The following is a 14,969-nucleotide window of genomic DNA, read 5'->3' as shown; positions in this document are numbered from 1 at the left end:
GCATGAAGATGCTTGTCATTGTGTGAGCACAAAGGTGGTTTGCTGAACCATAATGTGAACATATTTACATGTTTACTTCCTGCTGATGGGTTAGCATCATGCACTAATTCCATCCTTAAATAACACATGAGGGCCAAACAAAGTTTGACACTTTGTTTACTTTATGCAAACTACTTCATCTATCGTGGCAGCTTGTAACGTATTGTTATAAAAAGATGCCTTTTTAAACTGGTTGTGTGTCTGGAAATTTATTTGCAGAGGTTGGTCTGCTTCATATATGCGGTTGAGTTCACTTTTAGACAGCTACACCCTGTAATTCCAACTTCGGCTCAGACCTTACTGTTGTGAAAGAAAAACGGATAAGGAAAGGAAGCATGGCAATGTGAGTTCATTTGTGGGCATGAATGAAAATGGTTATTTTTAAATGAATACTTGTACAATATTAGAAAAAACATCTTTTATCTTTATTTTTACATCTGATCTGGTCATTGGTTATTTTTCAAGCTTTTACTCACTAATATTCCTTTTTTTCCCTATTTTACAATGCTGGATGCAACTTTGTCAGTGCAGCTGTGAAACTGTCGCTGCCCTAAATTTAAATCTGGTATTTATAAGCATCGTACCCCAAAATACACTCTTTATTTTTTACTCATAGGTTTGTCGTTAAATGTTGCAGACAATGTTTGAGTTTCCCCAGTTGAATCAACAATGAATGCTACTGTCTAAGTGACAAAAAAAAAAAAATCACTTGCCTTGTCCATGTTTACATCTGTCCCAATTACTCATGTCCCAATCCCTCTGTTTTATGAAAAAAAAAGTAAAAAAAAAAAAAAGGCACTCATTGGGGACACAAAGGGCTGATTATATCCAACCGCCAAGCTTGAGGCACAGTAGAAGCTATGGAGGGGGGGGGTCAGCTGGATCATAATGGAACATGCTTGAAAATAGAAATAAAATGCAGAGACCGTAGTGGCACTTGAATTGTGCATACTAAAAGATGAGGAGTTACAGAAATCAGATAACATCACTGTAGTGCAAGGGAAAAATTAGATAAACAAATCTGGGCTGAAGTTTCAGTTGGGGCAAGGTTGCTCATGATCTTTAAATTGTTGTTTTTAAAGTAATTTCCTTTGACTTCTGTTTCTTCGTGTTTTTCCATTGGGGCAATTTGACGGAGCACTCTGAATTCTGCCTAACAACACACATTTTTGATTGAAAGTTCTTGCAAGATTTTATTCAAATATTGAGTTTTAATGTGAACATTAGTTTTAATACTTTAGTTTTGTAAAAACAGAATTTAATTTATAAAGTATTTAAAATATAGAAGATCATTTTGCTTCATGCCACTTTGTTATCCTAAATATGCAACTCTCAAAGTGGAGATTTAAGATCTAAATCTAAGAATGTACATGAGATGTAGTGATGTTGCAAGATCTATTTCAGCGCAAGCGAGCTGTTGTAATGACATTCCAGTGTGAAAAGACTGTGGGGTCCAGAGCTGCTGTCAATAGGTCCTCTGTGTTGCTGTCACCTTAGAGACAACAGGAATGCTCAACCCAAGCGCCCCCTCCTCATGTCAAGCCATCAAAAGGATGACTTGGTCTGAGGGAAAAAAAAAGAAAAACAAAGCCAAAAATGAGTTGAACGTGAACTCCCTCCTGAATGGAAAAAAAGCACACAGGTGGGGCATTTAGATTATCATGGGATTCATTCCTTCAAGCAGATAAACTCTCATATATAAACTCAGACTAGCCAACACTCATGTGCAAAGTTTCTTCTACTGTGAAATGAAACGTCAGCTCTATTTATTCCTACAAACAGCTCCTTATGGATCCCTCTTCTGGGTAATCAATGTGGGCTCAAATATATGGTGTCTTCTTTTAATCTCAGCATAAGCACGAAGACCACAAACACTCTCTCAGACGGTTTAACTTAAAAAAAAAAAGATAAATAAGGGTGGCCTACCAGCTCTGTCGCTTAGCCAAGAATGAGACACATTCTTCTCCCAAGAAGCTCGTAATTCCTGACTGCTCTTGAACACTTTTCCGACACATTTCAAACCTACCCTCAACCCCATGCCATTCCACTCTTCTAAAATTCCAACCACTCAATATGACAACCCTAAATCTAAGCAGCTTTGGATTTTCCACAGTGGCTCATGTCGAATACATTTAATAGTATTAAGGTTAAAGCGAAACTTAAGAACTTTGAGGTTTTGTTGATTATGGTGACACCTTATGAACAAAGGAGGGTGTGTTTTGAGTAATAGAAGAATACATTTACTGTGAGGACCGGTGCATGTACGGCAATCACCTGCATTTGGACTAAATTACATTTCTGTTTCCAGTGGTTGTGTGGAAGATGAATATTGATGTAATAAATCAAATTATGTCCCAATAATATCATAATCAGTGCTCTCGTTTGCCTGCGTCTCTGCGTCCGAGATGCATATTTTTGACAGGGTCGCATACTTTCAAACCAATGTGCGTCCAATGAACACAACATTTTTTGACATCAAAAGATTAATCATTGTCCATGTACTCTTTTTTTTCCAGCAAAACTTGACCACTTACTGTACAAACATTTTTGACAACTTTGTCCGCCATTTTTCTTTTGATCTGTTTCGTTTTTACCCGAGATCTTGTTATCGTGAGATTTCATCTGCAGGATCATATTAGTGGAAAAATTGCCTTTTGAACAAGTTCTATTTTTAGGCCAGAAACAACATCAATTCAGCATTTTTTTTTAGTATCAGTGACAAGTCAAATTATACACAATCAGGTTGCAATGAGCCAGAAAGTAAAAAGCAAAAACAAAATGCTTTGGAAGCTCGAGAAGAGGAACAAAACAGACATACTGAAGCTAAACACACTTTGTCTGAAATTTTTGTTTTGATCTTGCAGACCACGTTGTGTCATTATTATTCGAGATCTCACTGTCCAGATTTCATTTGCAGGAAAAAATGCCTCCTAAACAAATGCTATCTTTAGGCCTGGAACAACATCAATTTGGCAATTTTTTTAGTATCGGTGACGAGTCACAATCAGATAGAAATGAGCCAGAAAGTAATGGCACAATGGTACAAATGTAAATTATCCACAAATGTACAATAAATGCAGGCAGGGATACTTGTGTGTGTGTGTTTATTATTTTATTGCGTATCGCTTATGCAGGTTCGAACCTGGTTTGAGCACCATCAGAGACACCTCTCTACATGAGTCTTTAAAGAGTGAAGTTGAAACTATGCATCACAGTGCTTCGATGATTAAATTCATCCGAACCGAGAGAAAAGTGTAGTGTAACTGATCGCACTCCTTGAGGCAACACAACTTCTAAACAGTCTTTTCAGCATTATCAGGATGACTTGGAGCAATGCGGGGCACTTCGAAGCGTGAGTCACAATGCTTCTGACTCATTTATTGAAGACATGCCCTTGTTTCTATGACCTTCCCTATTTTGTACAGTTCGAACATTATTGCTGAAAAAGTGACACAGCGGTAGTTCTCAAGTGATGGGAAGTAAGGTCAAGTCACCAAGTACAAACACCTGAGGACAGTAATTAGTAGAATTTGGAGGTATTTGTATTTCATTTGAGTCTTCATTTGACCTTTTTGAATACTGTTTTTTAACTTTTTGCTTCTGCTACCTGTATTTGAAAACATTTCCATTTGTGGTTAGTTTTCTCAGTCTTCACATGCTTTGTTCTTACTATCGTTCGTAAACAGCGCCATCTACTGACAGAGCAAACCAGACATGTACGCGATAAATCGGGTTGTTTCTGTTCTGGCTTTCTTCTCATGACTCATTCGGGACACTCGAGCTTACACACACAGACACGCTGTCATGTGTTTTGTGTGTCCCCTGACTCACTTCCAGACTTGAATGGGACGTGGAGGTGATGAATGCAGTCTGGACTCTGGACCTCGGCAAAGCAGCTTGGAGACATGAGCGGTGAGTCCCAATTCCAGCACCCGAACACATTACATGCATATTTATAATTTTGATTTACATGCTCAGATATGTGATAATGAAACTACTAAAGAATAGTATTGTCATAATAGTTTTACATGACATTTACTAGTTTTATGTAAAATGTAGCTGTTGGCATCTTGGCGCACAGATTAACTATTAGGTTACATTTGTTACGTTTTGTAATTTTAAAAATAACTGGATTGACTTCTCAACCCATTCAATTCCTAGAATATTTTCGTTTTATGCTATTTATTTATAAACCTGTCCATAATCCCGCTCACATTGGCTTTTTATAACGTGGAAGCAACAATGTAAACTAGAATTATTTTGCAATTGATGTTCCTGAACATAACAAGACTAGTTTAAACTATGGAACTTTCGTTTTTTTAATACACAATGAAAGGTTTCCCTTTATATACGTGTGCATTAAAACGTGCAACTTTATAAAATGAGAAACATATCACTTGGTCTTTTTGAAACATGTTCTGTGAAACCTGTTCATTGAAATATTCATTCATTGAAATTGTATAATAATGAAGTTTATAAGACTTTGACCCCGGAACATTATTGCATTATTACACAACTCGAGGCTTTTAAGGCATGTGTCTATTTGACAAGACTAAAATTTCTCAAATCTGATAGATCTACAACACATTGTGCCAAATACTGTACAAAAAATTAAATTGAGGAAGTGTGTGCAAACATTTGACTGAGACTAAGTTAAATAAAAATTCCTTATGATTCTACAACTCTAAATTTAATCTCTTTGTGAATTTAACAGTTAATGATTTATGTTGCCGCACATTTTTTTCATGTTGCCTTTCACATATATATCCACACATGTTTTTTTTATTTATATTCTAGTCAAGGTACACCACTTCATGGTTTCAGTTTGCAGCTATGTTGTAATAATATGAAATGTAATGTATGTATTTTACCTGCACTAAGTACTAGCTTGAAACGTTTGGTGCTAATTATATAAGGACAATATCTCTCAAGAGTGTTGATTAGTTGCAGGGATTCCAGGGCATCCTAGACAAGTTTCAGCCTGCCTGCCAGCTCCCATTTTAGTTGTGTTGGATCACCTGAACACAGCAGCTTAATTCCCCACAATGAGTCACACCAGGGCTGTCTATAGACATATTTTGAACATTTAACGAACCCACATATAACGTCGTAAACCTTTGCATTCCATTGCTTAGCATTAAGTACAATTTTACTAACACTTCTATTTGTTTTGGACTGTAAATTTCATCTTGGGTTTTGTTGAGTCATTGCGTCAGTATTGCCACTTTAGTGATTACTTATAGTTTGCTCTATTCTGCAAAGATGATGGTTAATGAAATGATGAGAAATTGGGCAGTGTACAAGTATTTGACGCTCTAATTTGATTCATATCTTTGTAAACAAGAGATTGAATCATGGATGTATGGATGCCAGATAAGTTTAGTCAGACAAAAACAATTTTATTTTGTCTGGATCTGGACTACTATGCAAAAATTGTGCACCATTTAGAAACATTCCAAGGCCCCATCTTTAGGAGTAGTTGAAGAATACTTCAACACAAGCGGCTTGACTATCATATTTATGATTGTACAGCTACATATTATTATAAAACATATTTTAAATCTCATTATATCTTTGTAACTCTTTGTGAATCCCACCTAAACTTTCTTTACTTTCTTTAATTTAAGAAAATTCATACAAACATACTGTATTGGTGATTCAGACCCACAGTTTTAAGTTTTACAGTGACCACAAACAAAACATACTGTATAGAATTCTTACAATAACAAGTTGCGTATGAGTGCTCTGAGCCAAAATTCCGAAGAAACAAGAAGTGAAAAGGTCAAAGTTGAAAGCCTGCATGCATTTAATTTCGAATCCGACTAATGCAAATAAAAATGATGACTCAAAAGTTGCACAAAACTTAATCATTCGTGACATCATGCAATAATCATTCAGTATTTGTCATGATACTTCATCTTACTATTTTATTCTAATTAGGTCCTCCCTCATCACAGTTACTGTTATGCACTATTAAAGACACAGGTCATGTGTGGCTAATTGACAGGGACGATCCGATAGAACGTTAATTAGCCTTTTGCCCAAAGTTACTTGGTAAAGGCTCCAGTCTATCTCAATCATGACGATCCTTGTGAAGCGATTGTTTATTTTGCACTCATGCAGGCATCACTGTTTGGGCAGAGGATGACCACATTCCTCAGGAGGAAAACAGACCTTCTCCCTCATGGTCAGAAGAGCACTGTGAGGAGTTATGGGATCGTGTGGAAGGAGTGCGACACAAGCTAACCCGTATCCTAAACCCGGCTAAACTCACACCCTATCTGCGCCAGTGCAAAGTAATCGATGAACAAGATGAAGATGAGGTGCTCAATTCCATCCAGTACCCGATGCGCATCACCAAAGCCGGTGAGAGGAAGTTCAATCCCTTTAAAATCATTACCGCATGAGCACAGACATAATAGCTCAGAGTTGACTTACTGTATCTACGTACACTGCATTCATCACATGTCGTATCATTATTTAGTCATAAATATGAATCTGAAGCTGTTGAGCAAGATATTTGGACTTTTTGGCTTTCCTAAGTTTAATTATCTCTGGGGGGTTATATATTAAGGGACAGTTTTAATGTGTTATGTATGAAATTAATATTTAATGGTGTAAACAAAAAAGCCCATATTTTTGTTTTTAAACCTTAGTACAGTATAAGAATTTCAGTGTGTGTACAAGTTGACAATGGGTTAGTTCACATGAACAGGTGTTGTGGGGAAAGAAGGGTGTCAGAAACAGCAAGATTATAGCTTTGGCTACAGTTATTAAAGGGGAGTGCAAAGCAGGATGATGGGTTTAGATTGAGAAGTGCAAACAAACACCTGGTCTAGAATTGAGTTCATAACATTTCATGGCACGAATAACACTAAAATTTAAAATACAATTTCTCACTGTGGTAATTTGACCTCATTAAGAAAATAAATCACAAGTGGCAAAAAATAAAGCAATCAAACTTTGATAAAACCTCAGGGGATGAATTGCAAGCTGAATGTGATTGCCAAACTGACACTGACTTCATCAGTTCAGATGTCAAACCTCTTACAATTTTAGAGGTTTAAAATCTCAGATGAAGTCCTTACCTTCGATTGGAAATAAGTTTACAGAGGTCTTTCAACACTTTCTGAATGTTTGATGTCAATACTTTTCTCCTAAGGTACTCATTGCTAAGGACATTTGAAATGTATTATGTGACACACACACATCAATCATAATTATACTACAAAATTGCAATTTTTCCATTTAATTGCACAGGTCGTTTGCTGGACATTCTGCGTGGCCAGGGTCCGCGAGGTCTTCAGGCCTTCATGGAATCACTGGAGTTTTACCATCCGGAGCAATACACACATCTGACTGGAGAGCAGCCAACACACCGCTGCTCTCTCATACTGGGTAAAAAATGGACAGATTGTTGTGTATATAAACGTTGTTTTACATTTGATTGTCTTGAACAATATGTAAAATAAAAAAAAGCAATAGTATTTTAAGAATGTGAACTCATGTTCTCACAGATGAGGAAGGCCCAGAGGGTTTGACTCAGTTTTTGCTGCTGGAAGTCCAAAAACTGAGAGTACAGCTTCGAAACAGTCGGATGTGTGAACGCCGTCTGTCTCAGCGTTGTCGGGTGGCCGAGGATGACCGGAGCCGCGCAGAACGTAAAGCTCAGGAGTTACGCCATGACAAACTGCAGCTCGAGAGGTTTGACTATTGGAGAATTACTAATCATACTGTATTGACGTTTTGTGGTAATCATCATGGTTGATGAAGTGCACATTATTACACAGTGATCTTACCTATCTACCTGTATAACACTTTGAGCGCTGTTAACATGAAAGGATGTCATCGGAAACCCTACCAAGAACTTTTCTTCTGTGTGTTTATTGAGGGTGCGCACAGGAAAAAAACCCATTAAAAACACTAACTAAGGTCTGTCAGAATAATTAAAATTGGCCTGTAGGTTCTCTGTTTTTAATGCTGGCTTTAAAATAGTTAATAATTTTAATCTACTGACAAAAAAACCCTCAAAATTGCAGTTCCTCAAGATGAATTATGAAAAACAATTTGATAGAATGATTTATGGTGGTCATAATGTTGGTGAGCGTGTGCTTATTAAGTAATAACTTAATATCGCGTGATCGTATGGTGCAGGTTACGTCAAGACTGGGAGTCCGCCAGTAGAGAGCTGGGAAAGTTGAAAGACAGACACCTGGAGCAGTCTCTGAAATACTCCAGGGCCCTAGAAGAGCAAAGCAAAGCCTCCATACGGGAGAGAGAACTTCTCAAACAAGTGAGACAATGGAGAGCAAAAGAAAATGACATTCTACACTTCTCCCTTTTAGAACTTGCATGCACTAAACTTAAGCCCCGTGGCTAGATGGGGTTATCGTTACTGTTCATGTGTTTTGTTGACTGTTGTGTTTATTCCCCATGCAGGTAGAAGAGTTAAAGTCCAGATTAACAGAAACAGAGCACCAAACTACAAGTCCTGAAGAAAATCGGATTCAAACAAGCACAAAGAGGTTATTGTCCACAAGAGCATCTGGTTGTCCACCACCTTTGCCCGAAAAGCCGCCTTACCGCATTGAAGTTCCAAAAAAAGAAAGCACAAGAACTCAGATGAAGGAGCCAGTTCCGACGACTGGAGTCATAGTATGTTCTCGTGATCTCATATTTGAATATGGCACACCTTTTATATATTATCTTTGTGGACATGTCAGATCCTTTACTATCATTGCTTTAATGACTGGGATTCACTGATTACCAGATCAAAGTATGTCCCAAAGTTGGCTTGGCTCGGCTCCAGCTCGCCCGCGGAGGATGATGGATGAATTTTATACAGATAAAAATAAAGTGTTTGTGATGTGCGTTTCCTCCAGGCTATGATGGATATCTTACGGCAGGATCGCAGGGAAGCCGCAGAGCAGAGACAGGAGCTCTGCAACTTCATCACTAGACTACAAGGGGAGATGCAAAGCACTGAGGAGCACAGGGACAAGGTGGACATTTTCTATCAGAAGTTTCGAAATAAACAAGTTCATAGTAAGAGATCTTGAATAGACGTACTTGTGAACTACATTTACAGCTGCAATCACAGTGTGAGCAACTGCAACTGAAGGTGAGGACTCTCCAACTGGACTGGGAGACAGAGCAGAAGAGGAGCATGTCCTACTTTAACCAGATCATGGAACTTGAAAAGGAGAGGGACCAGGTAAGTGTTTAGTTGGAGATCTGCATCCCTAACTATCATGGCATCTAACATCGCTTTTGCTTGCCCCATGTTCCTTTTTTCTCCAGGCCATGCGCAGTCGGGATAGCCTGCAGTTAGAGTACACTGACTGTCTCTTGGACAAGAATCGTTTACGTAAACGCATTGCAGAGTTGCAAGCCACTATGGAGCAGCAGCAGCGCGAGTTGGAGCGAGAGACAGAAAAGAGCAGGGAGAAAATGGGGCAGAGCAGTTCCTGTTTGCACTGTGTAAGTTGGCTGCAGACACCTGTCATTCAAGCAGTATAGTGTGGTTGCTGTGAAGGCTGTCAAGTTATGTAATTGGGTCATTCAAGATTTCGATTAGAGCTGTCGCTATCAAATCTTTATAATATGGATTATCCTACTGATTGCAGCCAAGTATTAAAACTGACAATTTGTCGTCTTGTCTGTGCTTTCCAGTCCCATCTGTCTCTGTGCAGTGAAGAACAGTGCTACGGACCCTGCTGCTCCCTCGACCTGGACCTCAGCCTTCCTGTTAATGGCACCCATCTTCAGTTGCGGAAGGTCATAAAAAGTGTTATCTTTCTGCTCTTTAGTGTGAAAATAAAGCAAATATTATGTGTTACGTTTTCTTTGTGGACTATAAAAGGTGTATTTTTTCAGCATGACAGAAAAGTTTTAGGAGCAAACATATGATGTACTGTTTGTATTTAATGTCAACAAGGAGATGTTAAGTTAAACTATAATTAACGATCCCATTATTTCAGAGAACATGAAAACATTGCAGACTAGTCCCAAGCAATGTGAGAGGCTAGTACATGCAAAGACCTGCTCTCCTGGTGTGACTTCATACCTGTGCTCCTTTTCTTCTCTGCCACAGGCATCCTCCAGAGGCCAAGCCAATGACAATTCAGAAGGTGGGTAATATTCACTTACAATCCTAAAGATTATCAACAAGATTCTACTTAATGGCTTGATTATTTTACATGTATTTTATATCGTGTTTGTTTATTTCCAGATTCTCATTCCAATTCTGAGGAGAATCCATTGTCATCGGTGCGTATCGCACAGCTCAATTCATTAACAAGTGCAGATTAGGAATAAACTGTAAGAAATAAATGTATTTTTATTAACTTTTGCATCCTCAGACAGAAGATGAAAAGGACATAAATCGCCTCTCAACATTCCCGTTTCCTCCTTGTATGAACTCCATCAACCGAAGATTCAACACAGAGTGAGTTTTTTTTTTGTCTGTTCTAATTGTAGTTTTCAACTACAGTAATGTCGGTTTCTCTGCCTTTTGAACAGATTTGACTTGGACTCCTGGGGTAGTGATGAGAACGACAATGTTCTAGGTATTGTTCATATGTCATCATTTGCATCAGCACCGACATTTTCAGCTATCAAGCTATCATTAAGTGGGTCCAAAATGTGTTTCAGGAGAAAACGGTGAACCCTCCCTATGGGATTCCTGGAACTCCCTACATTCTCATCTCTTCCCTCCCGATCTGGTCAGTCTGCCTGCACAACAACACCATCCCAGCAGTTCAAGGTAGTTATCATTATCCATAAAAATAAGTGAAAAGACCATGTTAAAACTGTACATTTTTGTTTCAAAATGCAATTATTGTATTACATGATGCAAACTTGTAAAATAAAATTCATGCTTCAGTTTTTACATACTTAGCCAACAGCACTCACCAACATTATGCTTGCTCTAATTTAGGATAACTTCCATCCCTCCATCTTCAAGCCCTTCTATAACGCCAAAGCATGGAAAAACCAGCCTGGCTGATGACATTACGATAACTGGTGGAAACCGCACAGGAATCTTTGTCAGCCATGTTAATTCTGGTTCAGTGGCCGAACAATGTGGACTGAAGGAGGGAAGTGAGCTTCTGGAGGTATGTGTCACGATGGGTAAAGTTTTTTGTCTCAGATAATGTATGCTGTCTAGCAATACTGTATATCTAATTGCTCTAATTTCTTTTCATCAAGAAGATTTTAACACTTTTGGGTCACACAACAGAAACATTTAACTAGAAATGTACATTTTGAATCCCACACTTAATAAACAATTAGGTAAAAAAAACAATTTTGATTTTAAAAATGGAGACATCCCCTACTTGACTCAATTTGACCCACTTTATGGCCTATTTTGTACCCAGCAAATTTGGTCATTCTCTTTGAAACCACCACATATATATTTATTAATATACCTCAACCATGTTATGCATACATTAAAATGTTGTTGTTTTTTTTTCAGCTAGAGCATGTTCTCTTTAGTGGTGGAAACGTTTTGCTCAGCCAGTGCACTGCTGAGGTAGCGCACTTTTCTCTCCAATGGTGGACTGAGCCATCCTTACTGAAACACCAGAGCAATCCAGAGGGTGAGTCAGTTTGCAGTAAGATTTGATCATTTAATCACTAATTTTACTGAAACTAAAATATCCCACTGCTTCCTACCATCAGCGTATGCAAAGCTATGCTCCCAGCTTTCTTTGCCTACTTTCAAGGGTGCTGACTCATTTTATGTGCGGGTCAATCTCAACATTGAGCCTCTCGGAGAGCCGCCATCTCTCGCTGTGTCCTGTGATGATATCATACACGTTACAGACACAAGGTACAATGGCGAATATCATTGGCACTGTTCCCTGGTTGACCCTCGCACAGCCAAGTCCCTGCAGGGAGGAAACATACCCAACTATAATAGGTGGGTGCATGTACATACAATACATTTGATTATTATTTTCTTGTTTTTTTGCTCTCTTGACATGAAGAACTAAAAAGTATCTTAATGAGAGCTGTATCTTATTTTTATGCTTCCGTACACTGAATTATTCTCACTATTTTCCATTTCAGGGCACAACAGTTGTTACTTGTCAAGTTACGAAAAATGGCCCTGGAGCAGAAAGACTTCAAGAAGAAGGTTGTGATCAGTCGCCTTCATTTTCATATTGCATAGTGACTTTCAAGTAGTCATTTATTTCCTACCATATTCTGTAGTTCATGAAGAAATCCCCTGGTCGAGTTCGTCTGGTTAAGGCAGCGGACCCCAGATACCGTGGGATAGGGGGTACACAGCAAGTTCTTTTCACGCTGAACAAATGTAAGAACCATCTTGGGTAGGGTCCAAATATTAAAAAAAAAAAAAAAAAGATAAAAAAAATATTTCCCTTTAAAAATAAACATTGTGTTTCTGGGCTTTTTTATACATAAAGGTCTATGTGTTTGTTTGCTCAGGGTCGGAGGAGCACTTAATCCCTTACAGCCTAGTGCAGCCAATAAAGGTAGAATATAAGCGGCCTGTCATCTTCTCACCATCTATGCTGTCCCGTTGCCTCATAGAAAGACTGATGCAGCCTGTTGAATCTGCTTTACAATACAACACCTACACACCAGGTATGAGCAAAATGATTATAACTACTAAGACTAAACTGCAAATTGTTTCCCGCAACTAGTAGATTTAAAAACTGAAATCTAATTTCTTTTAAAGGCTATTTGGAGCTGCGTTAATGGAACTAACTGCATGTCTGCTGTGCATATGACAATAAATCATGTTTGATCCAAAACTGCAGTATCATCACCCATCCCTATCATTTGTAGAGATAATACCGGCCTCTGAGAGGGGCGACAAGAGAATATTTCTGTTGGATTCCCAGGCTCAAGAACCAAATCTGGGCGTACGGTTAGAGTCCATACAGGAGGTCATCAGCCAGGTGATACACAGCATTTTTTTCTTATATTGTCAGCATGTGTAAACACAAAAATATGAATTACCTTACAACCCCCACAGCTAATTTACTTGAAAATTCATCCAATTTAAAAACACAGTAATATTACATGCCAGAGTATTTTCAAATGCACATCTGTGATGCCCCACAGGACAAACACTGCTTGTTGGAGCTGGGGCTGGCATGTGTTGAGAGTTTACTGAGAGAAGGGATCTATCCTATTGTCATCCACATCCTCCCAAAGAGCAAAAAACACAAGAAGCTCAGGTAATTCATTGGTTTGAATGTGTCCAAATGTGTTAAGAACATGAGCTATCCCCCAAAATCCCCTCAAGGTGTTCCACAAGGCATCTTGACAAGTGGTAAACAATGATCTTCACTTGATAATCAAATAAACCCCATCCTGCTTTGTGATGATATGGAGAAGCGGTTTTGTGTTTACATCACATTGTTTAATTTTAACTAAACAAATTCATCAGTTGTGACATCATACAAAAATCCCTACAAAATGATTAGAGTTGGAAGTGAGTGACACCAGAAGCATTTGTTGTTGCAGTTACCTGAATGTATTATGAATTACATTAAAAAAAATCAGGGACAACAATGATTCACTCTCCAGATCTCGCTGATATACACAAAATTGAAATCTGTTTAGTACTGGCACTACTCATTGTTTGAGCATATGCAGATTTTCAACAATATCATTTTAAAGAATAAAAATACACGGCAGATATTCTAAATGCTGTGCATGTTTCTGTTATCCAATAATATGTGAATGTTTATGAAGCAAACCTACTATTCTCTCTCACTCTTCTACATTGTTAACAGAAAGTTCTTTCCACGGTGTGGAGATGAAAGTGTTATGGAGGAGATGTGCAAGGCTGAACAGTTGCAGCTAGAGACCCTGCCCATGCTCTACTACACTTTGGAGGCCAGCAAGTGGAGCTGCACAGAAGATCTGCTAGCAACCATACGCAATGCAATCATTAGTCAGCAGATGTCAGTAGCTTGGATTGAGCTAGATAGACTGCAGTAGATCAGTGGTTCCCAAACGTTGATCCAAAAGGGCATATTTTTTTCACCTCGGGAAAAAAAATAAATCACTGCATTGACAGTTTAATTTTGCTTTCATCAGCCCAGACGATATCCTCCCAGCGTTTAACTGGTATGTCCAAATGTTGTTAAAACATTTTAAACAAGCTTTGCAAGCATGTTTGTTTGTTTGTTTGTTAAAAAAAACAGCAATGGGGTCCTGCGTGCTGAGCGTGCAGAGAGGCCATGGCAGTGGAGTGCATTACCCACTATTTTTGTTGTGACAACAGTACCTGCTAATTCCAGGTCTTTTTGAAGCTCTCAACAGGTGGTCTTTGGCTCATGGACAACTATTTACTTCGCACTTTACTCGCCTTTACTCACACCTTGGCAATGAGACCTTTTCGTCGGCCATCAATTAGGACTGAACCAGCTGATATTCATTTGATTTGACAAGGGGCTGGATTTCCCTTTTCATTATTGATCAATTTTAGGTGTTGTCTTGGCTTTCCATGCCTTTTTGCAACTCTCTTCATGTGTTAAATATTTTTTCCCCTTTGTCATCTTAATTTATTACTCACAAATCCATTTTTGAGCTTATTTGTCCTGCTTTCTTTGTATGAATTGATTAATTTGGTGGGTTTAGACATCTGGTGAAAATTTCATGTCAATAGCACCTTTGGAAATATAGCACATTAGTGACAAAATGTTGACGTGTCCAATACTGATTTCAGCAACTATGTGTGTAAAATATATTCTGTGTCAATTTGAAAGCACTAAACTTTAAATATTTAAAAATACTACCGCTGTTGTTTATCAGTATTTTCTGACATCTCCCTCTGGTGGACAGTATCAGCACAACAATCTCTCCTCCCCTCGGTGATCAACAACCAGCCAGTGAAATGTTATGCTGCTTGGCTAAACCTCCAGTCCATACAGAAGCAAAATGGC

The 14,969-nt window shown here is 38.4% G+C and overlaps 1 protein-coding gene across 3 annotated transcripts; it reads left to right on the top strand.

Moving 5' to 3' along the window:
• The first annotated feature begins 3,817 nt into the window (after positions 1–3,817).
• LOC148410850 (caspase recruitment domain-containing protein 10) lies at positions 3,818–14,725 on the top strand. 3 transcript variants are annotated; one of them, XM_088437300.1, is made up of 24 exons: positions 3,818–3,951; positions 6,163–6,405; positions 7,300–7,437; positions 7,557–7,743; positions 8,194–8,332; positions 8,479–8,694; positions 8,922–9,041; positions 9,128–9,253; positions 9,340–9,519; positions 9,712–9,816; positions 10,133–10,169; positions 10,271–10,308; positions 10,401–10,486; positions 10,561–10,607; positions 10,693–10,804; positions 11,006–11,156; positions 11,519–11,642; positions 11,725–11,965; positions 12,115–12,181; positions 12,259–12,361; positions 12,496–12,654; positions 12,859–12,971; positions 13,138–13,253; positions 13,815–14,725. In XM_088437300.1, the coding sequence occupies exons 1-24, from the start codon at positions 3,903–3,905 to the stop codon at positions 14,020–14,022; spliced, it is 3,105 nt and encodes a 1,034-aa protein (XP_088293426.1). In that variant the 5' UTR covers positions 3,818–3,902; the 3' UTR covers positions 14,023–14,725. The 3 variants fall into 3 exon arrangements, with proteins under 3 accessions (XP_088293426.1, XP_088293425.1, XP_088293424.1); XM_088437299.1 differs by having other exon boundaries at positions 3,831–3,951; positions 6,181–6,405; positions 10,979–11,156; XM_088437298.1 differs by having other exon boundaries at positions 3,930–3,951; positions 10,979–11,156.
• The last annotated feature ends 244 nt before the right edge of the window (positions 14,726–14,969 follow it).

Source organism: Hippichthys cyanospilos, chromosome 16 (genome assembly GCF_059441005.1).
Source record: "Hippichthys cyanospilos isolate Australia breed blue-spotted pipefish chromosome 16, RoL_Hcya_1.0, whole genome shotgun sequence".
Lineage (NCBI taxonomy): Eukaryota > Metazoa > Chordata > Actinopteri > Syngnathiformes > Syngnathidae > Hippichthys > Hippichthys cyanospilos.
The sequence above is the reverse complement of the archived record's forward strand: the minus strand, read 5'-3'. Positions and strand labels throughout refer to the sequence as shown.

Coding starts and splice junctions, on each gene's coding strand:
- LOC148410850 (XM_088437299.1), top strand. CDS start 3,903: ATGCAGTCTGGACTCTGGACCTCGGCAAAGCAGCTTGGAGACATGAGC. Junction 8,333..8,478: donor AGAGAGAACTTCTCAAACAA/GTGAGACAATGG, acceptor TTCCCCATGCAG/GTAGAAGAGTTAAAGTCCAG. Junction 11,157..11,518: donor AGGGAAGTGAGCTTCTGGAG/GTATGTGTCACG, acceptor TTTTTTTTTCAG/CTAGAGCATGTTCTCTTTAG.